The 27,542-nt window shown below is 31.6% G+C and overlaps 3 protein-coding genes across 4 annotated transcripts in view; 1 reads left to right on the top strand and 2 right to left on the bottom strand.

Annotated features, from left to right (window-relative positions):
- Window positions 1-1,769: 1,769 nt before the first annotated feature.
- On the bottom strand, window positions 1,770-9,373 carry LOC123700848 (protein Pixie). 2 transcript variants are annotated; one of them, XM_045648193.1, is made up of 12 exons: window positions 9,250-9,373; window positions 8,815-9,029; window positions 8,493-8,708; window positions 8,023-8,230; window positions 7,561-7,747; window positions 7,265-7,386; window positions 7,081-7,181; window positions 6,823-7,000; window positions 3,794-3,915; window positions 3,189-3,385; window positions 2,639-2,873; window positions 1,770-1,942 (listed from the first exon to the last, which is right to left on the bottom strand). In XM_045648193.1, the coding sequence occupies exons 2-12, from the start codon at window positions 9,025-9,027 to the stop codon at window positions 1,895-1,897; spliced, it is 1,827 nt and encodes a 608-aa protein (XP_045504149.1). In that variant the 5' UTR covers window positions 9,028-9,029; window positions 9,250-9,373; the 3' UTR covers window positions 1,770-1,894. The 2 variants fall into 2 exon arrangements, with proteins under 2 accessions (XP_045504149.1, XP_045504148.1); XM_045648192.1 differs by lacking the exon at window positions 1,770-1,942 and having other exon boundaries at window positions 2,567-2,873.
- Window positions 9,374-9,910: 537 nt separating this feature from the next.
- Window positions 9,911-12,358, top strand: LOC123700742 (copper homeostasis protein cutC homolog). The gene is made up of 4 exons (XM_045648060.1): window positions 9,911-10,118; window positions 10,755-10,897; window positions 11,270-11,326; window positions 11,657-12,358. The coding sequence occupies exons 1-4, from the start codon at window positions 10,106-10,108 to the stop codon at window positions 12,224-12,226; spliced, it is 783 nt and encodes a 260-aa protein (XP_045504016.1). The 5' UTR covers window positions 9,911-10,105; the 3' UTR covers window positions 12,227-12,358.
- A 597-nt stretch (window positions 12,359-12,955) lies between these two features.
- LOC123700922 overlaps window positions 12,956-27,542 on the bottom strand; it is a 61,659-nt gene continuing 47,072 nt past the window's right edge. The window contains exons 2-8 of the mRNA XM_045648295.1: window positions 26,809-27,032; window positions 21,346-21,551; window positions 17,709-17,884; window positions 17,247-17,353; window positions 16,033-16,220; window positions 14,196-14,308; window positions 12,956-13,858 (exon numbers count right to left, since the gene is read on the bottom strand). Of these exons, the coding sequence (XP_045504251.1) occupies window positions 13,634-13,858; window positions 14,196-14,308; window positions 16,033-16,220; window positions 17,247-17,353; window positions 17,709-17,884; window positions 21,346-21,551; window positions 26,809-26,999 (1,206 nt within the window). The 5' untranslated portion in view covers window positions 27,000-27,032 and the 3' untranslated portion in view covers window positions 12,956-13,633. The remainder of the gene's footprint in view (window positions 13,859-14,195; window positions 14,309-16,032; window positions 16,221-17,246; window positions 17,354-17,708; window positions 17,885-21,345; window positions 21,552-26,808; window positions 27,033-27,542) is intronic.

The following is a 27,542-nucleotide window of genomic DNA, read 5'->3' as shown; positions in this document are numbered from 1 at the left end:
TTACGTAGGTGCAAAATTTTTCGAATACCTAGGAAGTTTAATTAGGAAATACCATCCTGTCTTATGCAATGAGAGTGTCATACCTACATCATTTTAACTTCATTCATTCTTATTTTCAAGCTACCTACCTACTTAGGTATTTAATCGTATTAATTATCGAAGAGCAACAAATGAGTAATAATAATTAGGTACATAAATTATTAAAACAAAAGGGACTTATTATATTTTAAACTATTAGTAGTAGGTAGTAGACTACAGATACAGATCCTAATCCGGTTCAAAAGCCTGTGCTACCTACGGTTTATACATGTACATTGTACGTATTATACATTTAGTAACATTACGTAGGTATGTGTTTACTGTTTATAATGTTTCTAGTAAGTATTTGTAAATGTCTAAATTTATAACTTGACTATCGTACGATTTTTTCCTCATCATCATTGATCTTAATTCTTGAGTCAGAACTTAGATCATTGTGAATCATACAATGTAAACTGTTGTGACTAGTGTATCCTCATCATACATGCAGCGTAGAATACGTGTTTGATTACGTATAGGTACGTGTGACACAGAGACATTTCAATATTTTATAATTTGTATTGTAGGATATAGATATATATTTATTTTTATTAGAATGTGTGTATGACGTGTTGTTATAAGTATATTTTCGAACAGAATTCTTAGAAGTCTAGTCTAGTTCTACCAAATCAACTTAGCGTAAAGAAGCTTGCGAGTTATAGCTTACCTTTGACCATACCATACAGCTTATTTAAATGTGTAATATTGATTTGTTCCAATTGTTGTATCCAATCGGTAGATACCTACCTTATACCTACTTACCTAGTATGTGGGTGGAGCTACGTTTTAATTTATTATCGAATGAATATCCATTTATTGTAGGTACTTAGTTAACTACATAAATCGATATGCAATTGTATTTAAAAAAATCGCGCGTCGTTACAGTACAGCAAGAACGCAGGATCGATTCTCGACTCGAGATAGAATTATTTATTTATTCTATAATTTATTTTTCATATATTTATAAGCAGTTTAATTAAAGTTGAATTTCAAACAAAAGGAGAATATTAAAATCATTCAGTCCACTAACCACTTCGAGGGAAAATTTCCGTAAAATTCATTGCTGCGGCGCGGTCGTATATGTATTCTTCGTTGCGTGGCGTGGTAATAACAATAATTATTAATATTTAAAGACAGTAGTGTATTTTGTTTTGAACAGTCTATAAGCCTTGTAAACTGAACTATAAAAAAATAATCAGAGCTTCAATGAAGCGAGGTGCGATTTCCTGGTTGAGTAATGTATTTACTGGTATAACAAAAAAGGAAGTGATTTCCGAATACAATAAAATAGGGGCTTTGCAGCAAAATAAATGTGTTATATTTTAATTTATAAAAGCAGAAAATAAAACTCAGCTTCAATAAATAAATATGTGTATGTAAGTAAGTATATATATAAATCTCGTGTCACAATGTTTGTCTTCAATGGACTCCCTAAACCATTTAACCCATTATAATAAAATTCGCACACCATGTGCAGTTCGATCCAACTTGAGAGATAGGTTTTTATGAAAAAAAACGTAAACATGTAGGTACCACGGGCGAAGCCGGGGCGAACCACTAGTGTAAGTATAACAAATGCATATTATAACATGAAAATATATTGTTCTGCTTAATTAATTACTTCGTTAATCGTTTACACTATCGTCATCTCTATATAAAAAAAGGGTGTTGCAAAATAAAAGAAAGCAAACTTGTATAAAACTGATTTATTACAGTAATACATTCAATTGGAAATACAATGATGGCGCAACATCGCTCTTGTGACGATAGCAATAACTCCAATATACATAAATAACATTTTATATATATAATTGTTTTAGTCTTCAAGGAAGAAGTATTGACCCGCTCGCTTTTGTTCCATATCCTGCAATACAAATGAAAAAAATATCAGTTTAATAGCCTTTCATAAGTACGTAGTAATTTTGACTTTTAAAAAAATCTTTTTAATTCTTGGAATACTTATTAATATTTTTTTTTTAATCTATAAGTACATGATTTATTATTAAAAGAATATTCTTTATTGTGTTATGAAAACAATAATATAAATATGTAATGATTAAATTCTATTAATATCAATAAGATAATGCCAAGAATTTCACAAATAAAAGTTCAAGTTCAATGAACTCGGATTTGCTATCAATATAATATTTAAAAGATAACATAATCAAGTCTCAACATAATTATTACAAAAATCGTTTTGTCTGGTAGAAGTAATAATTTTCTAATCTGATCACTGTTCATGAGGTACAGCCTGCTGACAGACAGACAGACCCGTCCGATTAGGGCCCTTCTGGCCTCCTCCACTCAAGCGACAGCTCAAGCCGAGGTTCGTGGTCCCCGTCAAGGGGGGACGCCCTTGTGCATGTCGCTACCAGGGTGAACCTTCAGTTCACCCCCGCGTCCGCGTTAAAATGTAGAAGCCCTTCTGGCTAACATTGAGAAACACCATATAAAAAAAAAAAAAAAAAAGACAGACAGAGAGATAAACAGATAGCAAACTCAATTATATGGTTACATTTCTTACTTTTTGAGTATAGAACCCCGAAAAGTCAAGTCTTACCTTAACAGAAGCATGTTTATTGATCCTAGGCCGGAAGTTGTTTGGATCTCTCCTGAACGTGATACCCAGTAGTTCCAAGAACTTATTCATTCCATTCAACAGTGATTGCGGAGCGTTGGCCGTAGCATTCGACGAGGGAGTACCCTCGAACACAATCACTCTATCCGCGAGGTATGTGGCCATTATGAAATCGTGCTCGACAACAAATCCGGTCCGTTTTGCGTGAAGAATGAATCTGTGAATTTCAGAAATTGATATAACTTCTCATATTGGTATATTACAACAGCAGAATTAGTTGCAACATAGGAAGTGGGATAACAATTAATGTTTCTAGCAGTCCGGTTGATAATAAAGGTCCCACCATCAGACAGCAGATTAACTGAAGATTGACTGAACTGCAGGCGTTAATAAATCATTAGCTTAAGTAATTATTACAGAAATATTCTCTGTTACAATTAATTATTCTTAACCACCTCACTAAATAGCTTTATAAATTAAACTGACGATTATATAGTACTTATTAGAAAGCAACTATAATGTAAGTTCTCACCGTTTAATGACTTTAGCTGCGACTAGACGCTGTTCAGAGTCCAGGTAGGCCGAGGGTTCATCAATAAGGTACACTTCAGCCGGTTTGCCCAGGCATAGCACCAACGCAACACGTTGCAACTCACCACCAGACAAGTTCTGAACCTCTTGGTCCATAATCTCTTCTATTTTCATTGGCTTCATTACATCAGTTATAAACTGGAGGGAATAATAAAGACATTTGCATTAAAAATATAATTCAAATCATACAATTGATTTAGTTTAACATATTATAAGAGAAAAATAATGACTAGGTTTATAATTTATCAGAGAAATTTCACTTCATATATAATTAACTGTTAATAATAACTCACTCGCTTTCACTACTTCACAATAACACAAAGAGGTGTGGTATTTCTTACAATACAATATAAACAAACCAATTACAACATAATTTATTAACAACACTATGAAATTATCCTTATGCATACTAACTTGTTTAAAACATAATATAACTTTGAACTATCAAAACCCAAAATATGGATCATACTTTGACTTGGGAAGTATGTTAGAAAAATACTTCACAATTCTAAATAGTGAATACATATTAAAATAAGGTCGAATTACCTGAGGATGAGTGTATGCATCTCTAATTTTATCATGCAATAAATTCCGCACCATTCCCTGCGACTTGGGAGATATCTTCTGAGGCTTGTAACTTATGTGCAGTTGTGGCAACTGACTCGAACCTTGAAAGTGAAATAATTTATTTGTCTACAAATCTACTAATTTATTTGGAAATCTTATTTAAGCAGCAACTATATACTTTTATAGGATGCTTGCGATGAACAATATTTAAACTGATCAAAAATAAAAACATTCATTAGATAAAAAAGGCAATTTTGTCAATTTTAATTGTTTACAATGTTATATGATACAACAGGTGATGAGTGGTGATTTTGTTATTTCTATGTTTATTGTATACTAGCGGTGAAGTATGGATTTCTCATCACATACAGCCATGATCTGTAGCAATGGTAATTATTAATTTTTAAATGATTACTTTTAACTGATATAATATAATGTTATTAAGCTAAAAAATTATAAGAGCTGTAATTGATTGAACTCATATTGTATTCAATTATATTTGATAACAACAGAAAATAAATACAACTTGGCAACTGCAGCAAATGGGTCAGTTTGAAAATAAATAATTTACACACACAATACAAATAAAAACAATATCGGGAAGTTTTGATAATAATGTGAATAGATTTCAAAAATACTTAGGTAAAAAGCTACCTAATAGAAATAAAAAAAAAAAAAAACAATGAAATCTTTTTGTTTTACCTTCATTAGGCATGGATGCTTCCGCATGTTTCAAACATTTTTGGAATACAGGATGAAAAAATAGATCGAATATCTCCGTTCGAGCCATTGTAAACGTTTTAAAAGACGTTAAAATACATTAAATAACTTCAAATACACATAAGCACAAAAACCACTATAACCTAATTATTTTACATAAAATACACAAATTAACCGTAACATCGTATAATTATTTTGTTTTAATACTTTTAACGTAAATAGTAATAAAATTTAGCTGAGTAAGCTTTTATAATTTATATTAAAGTGATAATTTTTCGCAACTATCACCAACGTTTGACAAATTTCACCTACTTTGACATGACATTTCAAAGAATGTTGCCAGTAATAAATATATAGCGATCGGATACTCGCATCGTTAGAGCGTTTTCACATTATCCGATCCGATATCGGATATCGGACGCCGATATCCGATATCGGAGGGAAGTAAAATGTACGAAATATGTACCTGTCTTTCACATTGTCCGGTCCGATATCGGATATCGGAGCCGACACCGATATGCCAGCGGCTATCGGACGATAATGTTCAGTGTTGCCAACTCAATTTTCGAAAAGGCAGTCAACAGAAAAAAAACACTAATTTGTGTATTCTCAGTCTTATAGGGCGCTTAATCTATACATATAATAAATCTGTAGAAGGGTCAATTCTGTACATTGAAAATATTAAAAAAATAAATAGCAGGGGGTGTTACTGGATCGATACCAAACCCAAATAAGTGATTAAAAAATTTTTTGTCTGTCTGTCTGTCTGTATGTGAAGACATCACGTGAAAACTACCGGTTCGATTTCGATGAAACTTGGTATAATTATACCTTATTATCCTGGGCGTAAAATAGGATACTTTTTATCCTGGAAAAATACGTAGAAAAAAAAATAATCTTAATTTTTCAGTTTTCTCCATAGACGTTGTTCCGTAGAACCGCGAACACACGTTGCGTATTATAGGCCTAGCCGTATTTGGGTCCAATAGATATTTATAAGATATCATTTTCAGAGTTACTCAAAATGGAGGAAATATAAACCATCCACGCGAAGACATCCGCGCGGACGGAGTCGCGGGCGGAAGCTAGTCTTAAAAAAAATTCTTTGCTTTAACCTAAAACCCTTTCTATATTATTTTAGGATGTCTTCAGTGTAATAAGAAAATGTGAACAAAGATTGTATCACTTAATAAATTTATCATAGGTACTACATGAACTTTTATAAATGTATATATGTAGTGAAAAAATGACTAATTAATGACTAGGTACGTCTTGCTAAAAATACATTTAATAGATTTTGAAAGGTATTTACTAATATGTATTACTAAAACTATTAACTAATACTAGGTTGTTGTAGGTATTGATATAAATTTATTTAATTTATAACGTGTTAACGTAATATAATATATACTATACAAATGACCGATATCAAAACTATTTAGTAAATAGCACATCTAAATAATATGCAGTAATTACTTAATGATATCAAATCTTTTTTACATTTTACTTTTCTTTTTTTGAAGTTGTTTTTAGATATTTTTATGTATGTACAACTATGATCGATCATTTGATTTTTTTTTAAATTATACCTTTTTTATCAACTAGCAATTTAGTTTAGTTTTCTCTAAAAAATCTGGCAACACTCATGATGATCATGATCATCATCAATCGGAACGATTTTATCGGACAATGTGAAAGGGTAAATTGTATCCGATATCGGATATCGGCTATCGGCGTCCGATATCCGATATCGGATCGGATAATGTGAAAACGCTCTTAATCGGGACATTGTAATTTGTAACCATAAACATTATGGCTACAATGTCCTGGCACAACTTGTACATGGCAACAATTCTTATTCATAAGATAAAAAATAACCAACAATTTATTTTTCTTACCACATAAATAAAGTAAAATGTATAGTAATATAATCAACATACAAGATACCAATGGACATTATTTAACTGCTTTATTAGCTCATAAGATGTGATAATAATTTTCATAGTTAGTTTTTTCAAAGGAAATCAATAATTAATTAGTGTGTGTACTTTTTTATTTAGGTGCTGTTATTATAAATATCATCAAACAATCAATCAAGTATATAACTAATTAAATAAATGAGTAGTGTCAACCGAAGATTAGGTGATAGGTCAACATCAGTTGAACATTAGGTCAACCGAATTGGCTAGCGAAACTTGAAATGTTCAAAGTATAATTTTATCACAGACAAATTTTCAACTGTTTTTATTGACATAAAAACAGTTGAAAAATATCAAAAAGATACTGACCTTCATCAGGCTCTAGGTTTCCAGCCAACATCCTAATAAAGGTTGTTTTTCCAGTACCATTTTCTCCAAGCAATACTAAAATCTCAGAGTCGGAGAATTCACCTTGCATAACACGCAAGTGGAAATCACCCATTGTCTTTGTCATCTCTGGGTATTCATAATGGTTCATACGTTTTATCTGTTAATGTGAAATTATTTAAAAAAAATTAACAAAAATGAAACATTTGAAAGGAAAGATTCATTAATTTTGTATTCTACCTCTTCCTCTGTAGCAGACTCAGCTACTTTAAATACTAGAGATTCAGTTCTGAATCTCATGTTCTCAGTGGGAACAAAACCGTCAAGGAAAATATTAATACCTGGAAAAAATATAATTTATAAATTCGTATAGTCCATTGTTATGATACCACTAATTCATGAATAATACAATTTTATATCTTACCTTCTCTAACCGAAAATGGCATAGTAACTACACCATAAGCACCGGGCACACCATACAGACAACAGATAAAATCTGACAAATAATCTAACACAGACAAATCGTGCTCCACAACAATGATGAACCTAAAAAAAGGTATTCCATTTAGTTTAATTGTTTACTAAACATAAGAATTGTCGTTACATCTTTGTACACAGGGATATTTTTGAAAATCCCTTTAGCGGAGAGTCTAATATTTTATAATACTCTTGTAAGTTAAATATATCTTGTAAGTTATATGTCATTCCAAAAACACTCACTTATCAGGATGTATCAATGATCGAATAGTACGGGCAGCGTTCAAGCGCTGCTTTACATCCAAGTAGGAAGAAGGTTCATCAAACATGAAAATATCGCCATTTTGAATGCAGACCATAGCGCAAGCAAAACGCTGCAGCTCTCCTCCAGAAAGCGCGGCGATTTCACGGTCGCGGATGTGCGACAAATCTGGAAATAAGAAAATTTGTGTTATGATATTTCATTTTATATGCTGAACCTCTGGGGTATGAGTTCTTACAATTTAAACAATGACAGCAGAAAATACTTGCAAATTTTTGTATTGCAAAGAATGTTACATTAATCAAACTAGATTGTAAACATCTGTGAGTTTTGAGAAATTCAATTGAGCAAAATTGAATTTGTAATTTGAATGAAGACTGAAAGAGAGTTCTGGTGTATGAAAGGTATCTTTAAATTATAAATTAATAAAATTTTTATCTAACCAAGCATTTTGCAGATTTCAGGCTGATTCTTCCTTTCATCTTTCTTATCCAGCAGTTGTCCCACCGTTCCTTTCACAGCCTTGGGAATTTGGTCCACATATTGAGGTTTGATCAGGGCTTTAAGATCATCCTCCAGGATCTTAGTAAAGTAATTCTGCAGTTCGGATCCACGGAAATGAGAGAGGATCTCTTGCCAGTCGGGGGGATCCTGGGAACAAACAAAATATTAAACTTTTACAACATTAAATTGGAAAACAATACTTTTCATTGAAATAAAAATGAAAAGTATTGTTTTTCACTTCATAAAACATGCAATGGGCAAAATTACTTCACTGGTATTTTTGGTTGTCACCAATTTTAAAATCGGACAGTGGTAATGTTTTCCAAACTCAAGCATTACGCAGCATATTTATGCAGTAACAAAATATACTAATGTCCATAGTAAAGTATAGAATATGCAAATTACTTACCATATATCTACCCAAATTGGGTTTTTGCTTGCCAGCAAGGATCTTCAGGGCAGTTGATTTTCCAATACCGTTCTGACCAACAAGACCCAATACTTCACCAGGTCTAGGAATTGGTAATCGATGAAGCTTGAAAGAGTTCTTTGAGTACCGATGTGTGGTATGCTTTTCCAAATTCGATGGAATATTGATAATTGTAATAGCATCAAATGGACATTTCTGAAAAAAAGGCAATACTTAAATCTTTAATATACAATCTAATATAAATAATCATTTAAGCATTACAACTTATAAATTAGCAAGCATTACAATAATTTGTACATACCTTGACACAAATACCACAACCAATGCACAACTCCTCTGATATGGTGCATATTTTATCATTGGGAGTTACTTCAATGCAGAGCTTACCCATACGCACCACAGGGCAACTCTTTTTACACTCTTGCCTACATCTTTTTGGCTTGCATCTATCGGCGTTTACGATAGCAATACGGGTGAGTTTGTCGGTCTCTTCATGCCCTTTTTTTCGTGACATAACTGCAGGAAAAGGAGAACTAATTAAAGCACTCTAAACACAAATATCATGTCAACACTTTCCCTAAATATGTGGCAAAGTATAGCACTGTAAAGTAACCTCTAAAACATCATATGGAAAAGTGTAAAAGACCTAAAATTGAATTAATATCTTTTTCGCATTCTTATATATTGCTCATATATCTCTTGTTTTTGTAATTAATAGCAAAAATTAATGAAATACCTAATTAAGAAAGGCGAACGTTGGACAATCTTTGCCTACGTTCGCGTGTCCTAATAATTCGAAATGTCAAAAGGATCAGTCATGATCATGAAGTTCGAGACAATAGCCATCATTCAATCGTTATCAGCTGTCATAGAGTTTTCAGCTACAGTACAGTTTATTTACCAGTTGATGGGAAGTCCTGTGAGAAATCCAAGAGAAATCCTAAAGCACTAAACCAATGGTAAAGTAATCAATTTACACAAATTAGTCAATTTTATGATTGGTATAATAGTATTAAATAAGTTTATAGAAATTAACTAGCGAAACTTTTTGTTACTTTTTGTTTTGTTTTGTAAGATTTTTTTTTCCAAACTTTGTGAATGAAAGTTAATTTTGTGACTCCACATCAAATAATTTATTTTTATACATTTTTCACAGCTCACAACAAAAGTACTATGAAATGAATAATAAATAAATTTGACGAGTTCCAAGTGACATGTCCACGTCCATATATGTGGCATTTATAAAAAAAAAATGTTAGAACTGTCAAGTGTCAAGTGTCACTCCATGGTTCCCGCCTCCCGGGTTGTTTTAAATCGTTTATTAATATGTATATTAATTTTTATCACTTAATACAAAATCAATTGTTTTATGGCCCGTTATTTATAAAATATATCCCTCCTCCCCCATTATGAAACAAAAATAAAACTTATTTTAAATGTTGTAGAAAACTCATCTGGTTCATCAATTGATCAAGTGATAAGCGAGGCTCATGAACATAAGTTTACATCAAGATCTCCTAAACTATCAAAGATATTGATAAGATCATAAGAGCCTACATAATCTCTAAACATCTTTATGAAGTATACATACAATGGGAGAGTCAGGTATACATTACACATATTATAATATATTTTTTGTCGCAGCCATCTAATAAACAGCTGTTTTAGTAAACCTTAGCATGTTGATCATCCGATGGCGCCGTTCCATGACCTGCCTGAATGATATCCAGCCACATTGTTTAAATGATATAGAGTGCAGATTTTGAGCAAGAGGAGCTAGACTATTTATATGATCCAGAAAAATTTTTCAGTCATTTCCTCTCAAGTGAAAATTTACCTGGTGATAGTTTATATTTCAGTAGGTATATATGAAAATATATGTTGAGATGTGTAAGAAATCACTAATAGCCTTTGAATGAAATTGATTTCTTCAGTTGATATATATGTATATAGCATATTCGAAACTCTGCCTCTCGTCACTTCACAAAACTTCTGAATAAATTGGCTAGATATTATTCAGACTGTTAATTAAACAGTGTTGTTAAATAAATAGGATAGGCTTTTAATGAAACAGCTGATTTAACTAGGTGGCTGCGACGATGATTATGACATAATATTAATAATTAGAATAAAAAAAAAAACAAATAATAAGATTAGAAAATATTAAAGTACTCTTTCAAAATATTCAATATCTGATCATTATTATTATTTATATTACATCAATTCTAATATTTACTACAGGTCATCTAGAAGTGTGCATTGATAGCCTGGAATCTGCAGTAAACGCAATTAATGGTGGGGCATCAGAGTTAGAAGTATGCAGTTCCTTAGCAGAAGGCGGCCTTACACCGTCACCTGGTCTTGTGCTGGAAATATTAAATATTGTAAGTGTAATGATCATTACTCCAGTAAGTAATGATCATTAATACTAGCTTTGTGATTAGCATATTAGATTATGCTAATCACAAAGCTTCAATGGCTTCATCCGATAAAATCTGCGCCATGTTTGTATCATCAGCCTTAAAATTGTCTAACTAGTTGCTAAAAAAAGGTCAGCATAAAATGTATGAGTGTTGTATAAATGTACATGTTAACATTTGTTCCAATTAACACCTTAGACGCGAAGGCAGAGTTTTGCACAGGAAAAATCTTGAGCTAGTGCAAGTATAAAGTGAATGTATTGCCATTATTTAAAAATTAATTCTATTGCTGTTTAATATTGACAGTTTATGTAATGCAGATTGTATTATTTATAGGTCAACGAGATTAGAACATCCAAGAAAAATTGCGAAGAAACAAAAAATGTTAAAAATGTAAGTAGTTAGTTAATTATTAGGTACTTAATGTGTTGCCAGATTATTTTTTCAATCTGATGTCCATCTTCTTATGACTAGATAAACAGATAACTTTTTATTTCTTTGTTCAGCTATACAATACTGGATAATTTTATGAGATTTTTTTTATAAAAATTTGCAAAGAAGTTTATTAGTTATTTGGATTTGTGTAAACGTTTGCTTGTTAGCGAGGCCAATTATACTTCTATCAATAATTAATATTCACTTCTTATCTTCTCAAAATATAACTTTAGAGTGATATTTAGATACATTCAATATTTATATTAAACATTAGCTCTATTATTTCAGATTCCAAAGGTCAATATCATGATTCGATGTAGGGGCGGTTCCGATTTTAACTATTCAGAATCAGAAATGGCTACAATGTTAGCAGATGTTCGGCATTACAAAGCAATGAGCGTCAACAGCTTTGTCTTTGGAGCGTTGAATGAAACGCGAGGCATAGACAAGGAAAACTGTTCTAGAATAATCGCTGAAGCACATCCAATACCAGTTACATTCCATAGAGCATTCGATCTATGCTCAGACCCAAATGTTGCCATGACAGAAATTATTCGACTTGGATTTAAACGGCTTCTTACTAGCGGGCAGAAACAAACAGCGGCAGATGAAGATGCGCTAAAGTTAATTAATCATTTACAATTTAAATATGGAGATGAAATAGAAATTATGCCTGGATCAGGCGTGACCATAGATAATGTGAAAAAATTTATAGATATGGGTTGCAAGTTCGTTCATAGCTCTTGTAAGGTTGTGAAAAAATTTGACGAATTGGAAAATGATCTGGGAATGGGTGCGGGTAAAATGTATGTTACTAGCGAAGATGTGGTTCGATCCATGGTGCAGATAATTAATTAGCTAAAATCTATACATTTATTATGTGATGAAATAGTGAATGGTAATGTTAATTTTAGGCAAAATATATTTTATCAAGACTGTATAGTGTAAGTATATTACTCTGAAAATAAAGTTTTTTTTTATTAAATTAATGTTATTGATTTTCATTTAATATCATTTTCCATAATAATATAACAATTAGCATATTATGAATAATATATTTTATCGGGTTTCACCACAGGGTTTCACCGTTTTATTTACACAAGCATCTATCTGTTCGACACCGTTCGGATAGACGTAACTTATATTCTGTTTTTTTTTGTGGTGATTCTCAATGTTAACCAGAAGGGCTACTACATTTTAACGCGGACGCGTAGGTGAACTGAAGGTTCACCCTGGTAGCGACAAGCGCAAGTACGTCCTCCCTTGACGGGGATCTTATATGCCAAGTATTTGCCACTAGAAAGCTGCATTATTACTTATAGTGCCACAAACTTATCTGACCCGGTGACAGTGTCACTGATGTCGCTTTCTTTTTATTTAAACAAAATATTCCCTATGAAAAGTCTGTGAAAATGTGACATTTCAAAATGGCGGCACGTAGTTCCAGTTTTTGCCACCGGGTCAGATAAGTTTGTGGCACTGTACTACGGGTTAGACTATGGGGTTAGATAACAAGGCAATAATAATAATTGTTCTTATGATAATGATCAAGGACCATGGATAGGGCTAGGCAAATGAAAGGAGGCATTTCTAATAAATTTCTTTATTCAGTGACGTTACATTAAGTATATTATAAACTATTTCTAAGGTACAAAATAAGGCTATATGTGAAGGTGAGGAGGCTTACTTTAAGGCAGTTCTTGCTTACCGTGTTGTGCACGTCCTTATTACATAATATATACAGTTAAATCTTAATGATATAATATTATACCTAAATATATATTTACGTTGGTAAAATTACCAGAGATTTATAAGTAAGTAAAGCGTTTCATTTCAATTTACAAGCATGGACCTAGGAAGGTAGAAAATCTTGTCTAGTTTTTAAGATCCATATTATTATCATCGCAGGGTTTTGACTATAATACAGTCATGTAGTAGGTATATAAGCACAGTTTTGATACAGCTAACTAAAACCTCGAAAGGAAAGCGTTGAGGTGGAAGTTTCCAGTAAAAGATCAAAATTCGTTATTCTTGAAAATGCTAGATATATATCTATTTAATTTATAAATATTTTAAATAAATAGTAACAATTAACTGCCATTTAACATAAATATGCCTATATTTCAAACATTAACAATTCAAAGCAGACGGAACAAAAGTTACAATAAAATTTGTGCAAACGATCAACACATTATAACTATAAAGTATATACTATACAATTGCACATAAAAATCTCTTCGAACACCATAAAGTAACATCTATATTCTATACAATAACAGAGTGTCTATTAGTTTTTTTATCTGGCGCGTACGGTTCTAACTTGGCCGGTTCTGTGTTTAGGGCGCTATAGTCTACGGGAAATGGCGGTTGTGGGAGGGAGTCCTTTGGTGGGACTAGTAACCATTGTCCGGGTCCGTTTGGGTTTTTCCCCATCAGCCAGTTGATGTAACAGTGCACGAACGTACCGTAGTCGAGGATTAAGTATGTATTCTGAAATGAAACATACGGTAATTAAATGGATGAAGTTTGTAACAAATTTACAGAATGCGTGCGTATAATTATTAGTACGAGATAAAACTACAACTTAAAATTTGCGCAAAAAAAAAAATCAGTTTTCACATGAAAAAAAAACTATAAAAAATTGGTTCACTCTGATCGAAAGTTCTGAGGTACTTAACTAAACCAAAAATGAAAACAGAAACATTTTCCTCTGTTGAAAATTTGAAAATGCATAGAACATTTTTTCATAAGCCCATAAGGCTACAGTTACATCATAAGCGAATGTTGTGTTATTTTTAACAGATAATAAATATTGTATTTTCCATACACTAGTCATCCGATCATAGGCTGTTCCAATGATTTCATCGACCCTTGTCGCCGGCAGACCAATAACAGAACGGTAGAAGGAGGCTAGAGCATCTTTCGTTATTTCACCAACGCCTGAAAAAATAATATTTTATAACTTAGATTTGATACGTTAAAAAACGACGAAAGCAATTATTCGCTTGAAAAATATTTCAGCGTCTTCCATTTTTTTTACTAGTCTTATATTTATAATAATTGTCAATGTTCTCTATGCTGTAAATCTATAATAATTATATTACAGACTAGCTGCGCTTCGCGGTTTCACCCGCGTGGCTCCGCCCCTTTTGGTCTTAGCGTAGTAAGCCTTCTATCTAACACCGAAATAATGTTTCAAATCGAACCAGTAGTTCTTAAGATTATTGTTCAAACAAACAAACAAACTCTTAGTATAGCCTACCTAACCATTTAGGTTATAGATATGCTTTTCGCCTATTTTCCATTATAATCGAAAATGAAATACTTAATAATAATTGTATAGCAATCAATATCCATTACTACTATTAAGAATATTGTAATTTGTAAACTATATAGTTTATAAATCCACCCGTGTTTAAAAAACTCTCAAATTTCAGCAGAAAAGTGCGATAACCACAGGCGATAACATAATAATATTATTTTAATATAATACATGTTCATTGTGGTTGTTTCATACGTTCTATTTATTCCACCTGCATTTAGGTGCTATAAATAAAACTTTTAAAAACTGAATACCATTTTACTTTTCCCGAATCTCGCATCCATTTGGCAGTGCATCGTATGTTTTATATTTTATTTTGTGAATGGCCGACGTCGGATTTAAACTTGGAACAAAGAGGCTGAGAGAATATAATAAGAATAAGAAGAAATAGGAACTCGTATGCTACGAAGTAGAATTTTGGCTAACAATTTCAATTCAATTGCCAAGTTTGAAATCCGTTGATGTATGGGTAGGTAAGTAGGGACGTGATTTTAAAACGAATCCACATCTTTTCTATTTTCAGTTTTTGTTCATATTTTTTTTGTTGCTAGTTTTTACTGAGTCTATTTAAACTTATTAAATAACTCAATTTATTTTTTAGAATTATTATGAAGGCCAGCCTGACTGAAAGGTCGGATAGGTTTTATCCGGAAATCCCATGGGATCGCGAACTATGCAGGTTTTTCTTTGACTACACAGTACACTGGCGAAACCGCGGGCGTAGGTATTTTCTGTATTATTTCATGACATAGATAGCATACAACTGGCAAAGATAATTTTGTAAGTTTTTACTTAAATATCATAAATGTTCTTAGATTATATTATTTATTAAATACTTTAATTATAACGAGAGGCCATAAGATTCGTTAATGTATTCGTTGTTAATTGTCCATCAATTTTGTGAACAATCGTTGGGACTCTCACTCACAGGCTGAATTTATTTTGCCCAACATAATTTGGATTTTATTATAAACGGATAAAGATTGTTTTCGTATGGCTAAATGATCGTAATTATCGTGATTCAGTGCCTAAGGCCAGCCGAAGGTACGGTTACGTCAAATTAATCCCATCCATCAGGTTATTTCATCAAGATCTTTGTCGATATTTCATACAATAGGTAGACCAATTTAAATGTAACAAGGAAATTCGTTAATCGTACCTACTCACTTAACATTGAATAATTTATCAGCGATAGAAATAACTTGAAACTTTACTTAAACTTTGAGAAGATGGAACAATTCTCATAATCGAATAAGTAGTTTCATTTTACAAACTTATAAGTAGGTATACAACCAATCAAATCTTTTCTCTCTTAGGTATATATTAGCGTAAATATATTTACCTGCTCTATCAATAACATGGAACAAAATCTTGCAGAAATATTGCAGGTAGAGTGGCAGATCGGCAAATTTATTTAATTCGCTGAGCAGGAGCGCCCACCTTGCGAGCCAGCCTTCCAGAGTCGTGCGACCTGGCAACCCGCCAGCCTCTGGACCACAGACCCGTCTGTAGTATGGCAACTCTGCCCACCTGTCACCAAATTTTATATTAAATTTAGAAAAATATTTACGTTTTTCTGATGCCTAACCAAAATCAGATCTGTAGCGGTTAAATATGGATGGCTAATTAAAGCAAAGTTTTCAAAATAACACCTTTTCAAGAGACGATTTAGAAAAATATTACTTTTTTTTACACCGTTTTTTAATAATGCTCTACTGTTTTTTTATTGTTGTATAAATACCTATGTATTCATTGATTGTTAAAAGAAAATTGATAAATTTTACAAACAGGGGGTGCATTTTACATGTTTTGTTGTCCAATAAACTGACTCAACACCTGGTACTAAAATCCGACAAGCCTTTTTTAAGCCTACTAACGAGCGTGCCATTCACAAAAATATAATCTTTCATTTGGCACACACAATTGTGAAAAATGTCTGATTTAAATTCATAGGTACATAACATCGATCTTGTTCAGGGTTTTATGCTCATGAGAATATAAATGATGGAGTATTTTTAAACATTCAGCTTCCGAGAAAGCTTAATCCGACAAAAGGTTTAAAGGCAGCTTGCTGTCACGTATATTTTTTACTCTCCATTTAGCGGGAAATGTGTAATTTACCTTCCAATCACGTACAACCACCCTAGTTTTGACATAGCTTCACTAACAAGTACACCAAACGAATATATTATTTGTGTGTATCAAAAATTAATAAATTATATTATATTCTTTTAACTTCATTAAGATATTTTTTTTACATATTAACTATGTATACCTACATTTTAAGATTATTTTTTTTAAAATAAATAGTAAAATAGGTATCTATGTCAGTGCGGTACAATTATTAGGTCAGGCAGTGGGTTAGAATGTCAAGATTAATTTTTAAGAAGCAAATCCTGTAATACCGTTCTTCGTGTTTTACGAATATTATTTGTAGTTACTAATAATCCTAATGCTATTTTTAAGAGAAGAAAAAGTTTCCGCTTAGCAACAGTTGTACATTACAATGAATTATGACGGTTAATGTGGTAGGCTCAATTAAATCTATCGACTTACTTGGTGGGCAACGGGTTGAGAAAATGTTCGATAAATTCTCTCTTCACCTCCAAAAGTATATGAAACTCGGACGAGTTAGGCGACCAGTCGGCAAAGTGCGCCAACTTCTGTAAATTACATTTAATTGTTCCCATTTCTTTGCTGCACAATAAAGCCTTTATATCAACGTTTGCAAAGTTTAAGTCACTTTTATTTATGTTGGTACTACGGTCCTATGAATATTTTCGACCCAGGACTTTTAAACTCTGGAATCTATTAATATAATTGAGTCTTTTATTGCCTCAGGAATAAAATGAAAGGCCTCATAATGTTTGCAAATTTTAAGCACGTAAATTTTGGAAGGTAGGTAATTCAATTTGATATTAATTTAACTCATTGAGTGAATTTATTTGGGTCAATTATTTGAATTGAAATTATAAACTTAATAACTTATCTGTAACTATACAGTCGAATAGGTATAACCTCAAAAAAATTATCAAAATCTTGATCACAGATGACGTCATCGCGGTCGTGGTCCAAAAGCTCCGTGAAAAACAATGTCATTTTATCAGTCTGTACTGGGCTCAGCTGTGCCAAGGGCTGCTCCTCTTCTAAATCTAGGCATTCCAGGTCTTCACTGCATCGGTTCACCCACGTGGCTGTTGAAATAAAATGTATTGTTATAAAATTGTATTTTGATAACCAATTAATTAAAAAACACTTATCCTGATTGATTAATCTTCTTTTGATATCTAGGTAATTAAGCTCATATTATCATACCTATATGATCGATTTTTATTCTATAATAATCGATAATTATTAACCTATCATGACATCATCAGCTATATGTTAGCTGTTAATTAGGAAGTTAATATCAAATGAAATGAATGGATTTCGTCTTCAATTTGGTTGATAGATTAGTCCACTAAAAACCTTCTACATTGATGAGGCCGCGCTTGGTTTGGTCCAGTATGAACAAAATATTAAATTTTGTAAATTACTTGTAACGATGAAACGAAAACGCAACAACACATTTAAAATAAGCTGCTTAAGGTTTTTACAAAAAATATAATCCTTTATCGATGTCTATTGCACATTCATTTTCTCTTAAAACAGATCTTAATCTGTTGTCCTTAGACACGATGAAGGTGTAAAATTAGATTTAGGTAAGTAAGAACTCGTCGAAGAAGTAAGTAGTTACTCTCCTGAAAATTAGATTATGACTAGTAATTTCTAACGTGCAGGCTTTGTGTGGTTTTACCGTAGAATTAAAAACTATAACCATGATTTAACATTATAATACCTACGGTTTGCGTGTCCCATATCACCGCCTGACGTCTGCGACTTACTCTAATTACATTACCCCAGTGAAATACACGCTAACAACACAATCACGACTAAAATTGTAAGTACATAGTACTATATTTGGTTAAGACGTTTATTAATAGGTTATCTACCTTGCAATTTTGAAAATATTCAATAGATTTTGACTACAGACTGTGGAGTAAGGAAGTTGGAATTCCTCCATCGAAAAAGAGAGCGAGCTACACTACAATAAACAATTAGATGATTTGGAATATTGTTCTTAAATAAAGAATTAGTAGCTCTATAAATAAACATCAAAATATATGTAGGTAATTCATAATAGTGTTTATGACACCATTACGAGTCTAAGTATTTTTTTTATTATCTACGAATTTTTATTTTAAAATAGAACTAAGGATAAAAGGATAAGTAATATTGGGTTTCCGTATTCAAAATAACAACAATGACTGCAGTCTAAAAACTTCCATCGGATTCGGCTACGCCAGTTTTTAGTTAATGTTAATAAAAAGTTTTGTTTGCAATAAACTTACTCTGCTGAAATGCATGAGTTGGTACCTACGTGGTAAAACTATGTTTATTTATATTTTTAACTTGACTACTTTTATGTAATTAAAAAAATAATAAAATTGTTTGAATTTGTCTAAAGCTTTGTTATGTACCTATCTAAAAACATCATAAAGCGACGTTTATTTACAAAGACCATGAATACTGTTATACACAGTTCAAATTGATTAATTTGATTATAAAACTGTGTGGCTTCAAAGTCAAAGAAACTGTAGCAAATTGATATGCACGCAAAAGAGAGCGTGTTCAAAGAAAAACAAGACATACAAAGCATCGTAACAGTTTGGTATTACAAAGGCTTGCAGTCTACATCTAAAATGGTACGTGTTATACGATCTCGTAAACGTGTATTGCCGTAAATCTCGCCATTCGGACAGGGGTTTTCAATAAAGTTCATGAGTGCTTTGTACCGGTGTGTTTGATACGTGATCTATCTTCATATTTTCGACATTTCGTCGAAATATCAGTTATTTTTGATAGATATTACTTTATCATTTCATAGAGAGATATTTCCACGACTATTTATTCTAAATGTTGGTACACGGCATAATAACTCTATAATTGTACTTTAGTAAAGAAATTACAAATGTAGGTATACAAGCAAATTAACTTGAACAATAAATGAACGATAAAAATATATTTATCTAATAATAGGTATCTACCTTTCGATACACGCCATTCAGGCTTACCTATACTTATTATTTTCATGCCGACGGTCTATGTTGCGGCTCTTGAAGAAAATTATGTTAGTAGGTACTATATAGAGCTTGGGTATTTATAGGTTTGCAAGAAACAGAGTCATGTAACCCACGTGTGTCTCAAATCATAATACACTGTATGTGTAAAATATGTACCTACATATAATTAATTTTTACATAATTCTATGTATATTAATGATATTTCATTTAAAAATGACCTAATTACACAGCTAGCGTTAAAATTTTATAACAAGAATGTAATTTCTGTCCATATGCGATTTCAAGTACCCATCTTTATGATTTTCAAGACATAAAAGCCAGAACAATTACTAATAATAGTTCCATGGTTACAAATTAAAGGCTAACCTAGATAAGTTTCAGTAAACAGTGGTAGCTCGATAAATATTTCATGAACGGAATACAAACGAATCAAACGCTAGTTCGGCTCGAATATTCCTTTATTCTACAGTACGTTCCGGCTCAAATGAAAATGCAAAAAGAATAAAACATGGCCATATTCGCTGTTCGGTATCCGCTCGGATAGTAATAATTTACGAAACGCTTTAAGCAGATACTGCAACGAATTGTTATGAAATATGGTCATGTTCGTCCCATCGTAAGTGATAAATTTGTGTGCAATGAAATAATTGCAGTCATTATTCAAAAGGACTTTATTACTGTTAAATTACAAATTCAGAGATACGACTACCGTTTTAAATGCGTTTCGTCGGCATTTTCTTTGTTTTTTGTTTATTCACAATTTTCTTTGGTTTCTTAGTGACTTTTCCCTTTTCCTTTTGTGTTTTAACGTTCCGCGTCATCATATTCTTGAATTTATAGAAGCCTTCCTCTTTAATATTACTATTCCTGGTAACGCGTTTTATAACCTCTTCATTGGGTTTTGAAACCATTTTATTTTTGTTTTGTTGCTTTTCAACTTTATTATCTTTTAGTTTAGTGTCTTTAGTCATTATTGAATTCACGTTAGCTTAAAGATAATTATCGACGGATTATAAATCGTCATTATAATAAGCCTACGGGATTGCAAATTTTCCTTGTCAAAATCATTGACTTTGGTCAGTTTGTTTTTGGTTATGAAGAGGAAAGAGTTTTTAAGTAGGTATAGATTAATTTATGGTTTTTAAATATGGTACACTTTTATTTTTTAATTTACATGAAAAGTACATGCATAAATTTTTATGGGATGTATTTCATATTGTTATTCTTTATAGTAATCACGTTCAAATGTTTTAAGAAGACACTTATTTCAGCTACTACAGGTTTATCGTTCGATTTTTATAAAATCAAACCTAGGCTACGTTTTTATTAATTACCTACGCTACTAAACTGCGAAAAATTATGCACCAACAGAACTCAAATATGTCTAAGAATAGAACCCGTTAAAAATATTATTCATTTCTATTGATTTCTCCTTGGAAGCACAACATGCCACAGTAATGTTTGACAGAGTACAGCTAGTAGTCTATATACCTACTGCTAGTTAACAACTAGTACGACTATTAAAAACTTACTCCAAACGTGCACACTCCATCCGTGTTGTTTTTCCTCCTCGCTATGCCCCGCTTCCTGCATCTGTGCTGCTGCCTCTCCCTCGGGTAGCGTCCTCCAACGTTTGAGTAGCTCTTTGGTTTTATCTTTGGTCTTATCGCATGCCTGCTTCCAGTTTGTGAAGTATTTGCGTGATACCTTCGGACTGAGGGATGCTTTCGAGTCCTGCCTGTAAAGAAGATTAATATCTTAATATCCTGCGGAGGGTTTCTGTAATGTTCTTCAAAAATATACTTGATAATAATCAATTCTTCATATAAATCACATTTTATATAAGGAGGATTAGCTACGCTGCATTTATAGCTTGCCATTAAGTTTTTAAAGACTTAATTACCTTGTTTGAGATGCGATGATTTTTATGATAATTATTTTTAAAATAATCAAGTGTAAAAAAATCAATGTCACGCAAAAGTTTGGTTAGGTTGAACTTTGCCAATTGTCAGTTTTTTGTACAAAAAATAATTGTAATACTTACACATTTTATAGATTCTTACAGGGTACGAAAAGCAAATAGCCCATTTACATAAATGAGAAACATTTACCCTTTGCAATAACAATAATCTTTGCTCATCTCACTGTTTACAATAAAATTTAATGACTTTGTAATACCCTGATAATGCCATTTTACCTGGAGTTCGTAAAGCTGGTCTGTTTTATAAATAACATATGTATAGGCTTATAGGTATATGTTTTATTTGCATTTCATTTTATGGAGAAAAGTCAAGTCTACGGGTCTACGAGCACCTCTACAATTCAACCCTTTGACATAATTATCCGTTTATAGGTTAGACCTCATAAGAATATGGCCCTGGATTGAGGGCTTGTAAATGTGCTGTGTGGCTTACAGTATATCTTACTTCTGAACCAATGGAGCAGTCGTAATATTTAATGATATTTTATAAGTATAAATCAAAAATCTAAACGTGACGTGAAACTTTCTGGAAATTGCACCAATTTTAGATTCTACTGAACCGAAACCTGTAATTTTGTATACAGTTAGATCAATTTAAATATAGGCTAGTTAGCTAACCCACTGCCCAATTTAGATCAATCTAATGCCACTCCATTGTTACGTGAATTAAGCTAAACAATATTATGCAAATGAAGTATATGATGCCAATGATGGCTTTCGGATTACTAGTGATTAACTGCCTAGATTAGCTTATAAAATCATAATTTACTTGTTAGATATATTACTGCTATATATAAATATTTTAAAATGCAGGAATGCATGTGGTTTGTAAGTCAAACGTTTTGAATATGAAGTAGTACTTATACAGTTATTATGACAGTAACTATTAACATGATAATATTATTATGTATGTAATTAGGTACCTACATAAACTTTTAAATTTAGACAAGCTTTTAAAAAGTAAAAAGAAAGATAATATAAAATTAGAGAACACATAATATTATGTTCAACCTTTGCATTAAAACTACGTAAAGTCGCGTCATTGTGTAATCCGAGATAAAATAGAAGATATCTTGGAGGCGGGACAATCCGCAATCCTAAGCCGCAATCATATATTTTTATCTTATCTCACTTATGCAATATTTGACATGTTTTTTCCTCAAAGTAAATTTACATATCTATACGTATCATGAATGTTTTGGTCGATAGTCACGGTGATGTGAAAACACTTTGATTTGCAAATAATAGGCGCGGTCACATTGGCGATCTATAAAGATCCGATTTCAGGGACAACTAATCGAGGTAGAGTAATGTCATGCCTTTAAAAAATATAGTAAATAAATTTCAGAATTTATAACGTTATGACTCCACTTTTATAGAACTTTAAATTATCACAAAATATGCATAATAATTCCCGCGGTGGAAACTAAGATATCTAATTAATTAAGAAGATGAAAATACTATCTATGTACAATAAACAAATCTTTAAATTTTATTCTGTGGTGTTTGTGTTTAATAGGTATGTCTGTGGTTGAGTACAGCCTTATTATTTCTGGTGACGAAATATTTGTATTGATAAAAATAATTTATCAGTGATTCTTGTTCACGTTTTTATTTTAATAATGATTGATTCTTTTTTTATCTTTAAGTTAAGTAAGTATATATTTTCATAAAAACATGATAAATAAAAATATTATATCGTATAACCGTGTGTGTATAATTGTAGGTTAAATAAAAATAATTTATTTTAACGAAACATTTTAGCCTATCTAAACATTAGGAAAATAATATTATGAATCTGAAGAGTTCTTTTGTTTGAATGTTTGAACGCACTAATTTCGGGAATTGAAATTATATTTCCTTTTATCGAGGAAGAAAATTGAGAATATATTTATTTTAAGAGCAGACGAAGATTTATATTATAATAAGCATTATTATTTACTTATGGAACTTCATTTCAAATTACAATTATTAATTACAAAATAAACTATTCAAAATTATTAATTTGTAATATTAATTTATCGATCTTAGTAACCTAAATATGATTAGAGATGAATGTTATGGTTGGTGGAGTAAGGAATATGGGTCTCATGGATATTGTAAAATTTTATTTATGTTGGAAGTCACGAAGGAAAGTAACTCATAAATAATATAAGCTTTCTCAAGGGACAACACGCAGTTTCATTCGAATTATTCATTCATATTTGAACAGAGACTACTATCAACGAAGATTCAAAATATTGTCCACGTGCTCTACTTACGCATTACACTGTTTTCATCATAAAATTGATAAAAAAATAAGACTCTACTTCTTTGATAGAGTTAACTTGTTAACAACTAGATGTAGATATAATGCGATAATGATTTTGAAAAATTCTGTGTAATTATGAACACTGAATAGAGATATTACTATAACAGTTTTTATTGTGAGTCTGCACATGAATTTTACAGGCAATTCATAAACTACTGCTGTGACATATTATATTTGCTCCATTTCACTCGAAACGTGTTTTGAACGTTTCTGATATGAATGCATTGCTTGCTCCGTATAGAGATTAGAAATATTTACGGCTTGAATATTGAATAAATAGCCAATGTATTTTTAAATTTGTCGAATTAGAAAGACGTATACGTAGCTGATAGTTGTATTAAATTTATTTTGTAGCTGTTAATCATATGTTAGGAAATATTTATAATTTACCAAGTGTCCCGGCAAACGTTGTTCTGTCTTACACTTATGAAAAATATCTAATAAATTCCCAGATCTACCCAATAGGTCAAATAAAATCGGTCGAGCCATTTCGGAGGAATATGGTGACTAACATTGTGAAATTTATATAGATAGAGTTTGAATGGTACAAACATACCTACAATTTACCGCACATGTAATAAATCCGATGAATCGATGTTTTTCACGTCTGATTGGGTCGCACAAATACCACAACTTCGTCACTGCACAAAAACGTTTGTTAATAAAATCTATTCTCATAAACTTATATACTTATCAATATTTTTCTGGTGTACGTCATGAATCATGATGCATTGGAGATCCGTATCTTATCAATAAAAAGCTACTAAGTTTATTATGTCCTCCGCTGTTTTTGCCTAACCCAATTAAAAATAAATTTTCAGCCTTAGTCGATGGTTCGTTTGTTACATGGTGTGGTATTTGTATGATTAGAAATCTATTTACCAATAAAAAAATAGGTGTAGACTATATTCTATTTCTGAATTAGTACATTTCACAATTAATTCACACCATTCCTATTCTGATTTATTCTTTGTCATTAAAATTATAAAATGACTTCTACATATTGTATGAAAGATTATTTCAATGAATATTTATTTTCTTCAGAACTCGACATTGCTTATTATATTCTTACTTGATAGTTTTATTGGATTGATATGATAATGACATAGTTATTAAACAATAAGGTGAATGACATGTTTGGTATAAAAATCTATTAATAGGTAATTAATGTTAAAAATGACTAAAGTGTGACACATCAATTACACAACTAAGATATAATTAATAGATTATTAATTTATTTTACCTCTATCATTTGATATCCATTTAAAATATAATAAATTTTAATTGATCGAAAATTCCCTTAATTTATATGTCATAAAGTTCATATTCAACCGTTAATATTTTTATAAACTCTTGTTGTTTGTAAAAATAAATATACCGTAAAGAGTAAACAAACTGCAGGACCCACTAGAGACGAATTTCTTTGAGACAAAACAAATATTGCTGCGAAATATTCTGGAGACTTCTGACATTTAATTTTAGGCTTTCGTTTTCGCTTTAATTTATTTTTATACTCATAGTATATTAGATAAATATCGTACATGTATCAAAACGTACTTATAAGATAATTCATGTGATTTATGTAATGATTTTTATTTGCACATTAGAATTGATAATATAATAATGGAAAATATATTTTTTTAGCAGAAACTAAACCACCTTCAAATTGTCAGAACTAGACAAACTTGAAACGGGACCAACCGGAAGGCACCAGCTTTCAGATAAAAAAATAATTATCAAAATCGGTTCACAAAGTCGGAAGTTCTGAGGAAACAAACTAAAAAATACAGTTGAATTGAGAATCTTCTCATTTTTTTTAAGTCTATAAGGACATTTAAGTTTTAGCACTATGTGGGGTAATTAACAACGGATATATTGCAGTTTTTCAGAGAAGTAGTGATTAAGATGGGTTCGGAAGATAACAACAGGAAGGGTCGAACATGGGACCACTTCGAACATTTCAAAGACGTGATAATGATCATCTATTAGCTTTTACTGGTGTAAGTATTTTCTAAAATCTAAACGAATTAAGCATGAAACCTGATTTTTGCAAAACGGACTGTGTTTTACAACAATTTATCTTTATATTTTATGTGCTCTTATTCACTATTTAATATTCAATGATTTTATCAGTATGTATGCAACAACATCAGATAACGGTTTATATAAAAAAATTGTAGATTATAAATTGATATTTTGCGGTGAAACTAGTTTAGCAATGTATTATGTTTTATAATAAACACATTTATGAAGGTGCAGTTCTATAAAACGATGATTGATTTTTGTGTGGATTTTTGAATCCCTATAATGTTTGTCTTTAGCTGTTAGCATTATATATTTATTTCAATTTGTTTGTATTCACAGTGACTGACATTAAATTTCTGCTTTATATTTTTACTAAAAGCTTCATACAAAATTACATCAATTTAAAATTGGACCTTGTGTTTTCTTGTAAGTACAGGTTTTATATAGTAATTAGTAAATTGCAAAAGTAGCGTTATATAACTCTATTTTAACCGACATTCCTTAATTGACAGTGAAACTTCTTTAGGCGCGTTGAGAGTATGTATAATTTCATGGCAATACCGTCACGCTCAATGACGTGGCAATGTAAGGCGATGATTTTGGTGTTTTTGAATCTTACCTAAGAAGTTTCACTTCTGACACGTGTGATCGGCACACACTCTTTTTTATACCACATACCTGTCAAGCGTTTCCTTCGACGTGTCGCTAGCCCTGGACAATTTCCTCTGCCTCAAGCTGCCATCCTCACTTGGCGACTTCTCTGGTGGTAGTTTCAGCTCCTTCTCCTGTTTGCCAGACTTGCTTGCTTCTTCGTTTTTTACCTTCACGGGCGACAGGCTGCCCGGCTTGTCATGCCGTTTCATCTCCATATTTCAGTGTTTGACCACATCCTGGCTGTTTACCTGGAACAATAATTAAATTATATTTTATTTTTAAACTGTATAATGAGAAAACTTACAACATATTATAAGAAACTGGAAGACACGGAGTCCAGATTGAGTAGTCATTGTGTTATGAATCCCGATCTCTTATAGATAGAGCTGCTGCTAAATAGATAGAACTCGTCGTTTTTTTTCCAATAACGGCACATATTTTATAGTATTTTTTTACTCAAACTCATTATATTACAATGAAATTTTGAACAGATTCAAGATTAACATATAAGCCGTAGGGTACTCATTTCCTCGAATAACCTCCGAGCAAGCGGTTAGTTAATAAATAGTAATTAAGATGATTACAGAACAACATTACAGAAACATGTTTCTTTCAAGTAGCAAAATGATGGTTAATCAAAGGTATATAACTGTAGAAGATAAAAAACTCTTACTGATTTTAATAGAGCAATAAAAAAGTATAAAATATAAATAAATTCCGCTTATTTTATAATTACCTAGTGTGGATGCATAGATGTT

Source organism: Colias croceus, chromosome 20, assembly GCF_905220415.1.
Source record: "Colias croceus chromosome 20, ilColCroc2.1".
NCBI lineage: Eukaryota > Metazoa > Arthropoda > Insecta > Lepidoptera > Pieridae > Colias > Colias croceus.
Note: the sequence above shows the minus strand (reverse complement) of the source record. Positions and strands in the feature narration are given on the sequence as shown.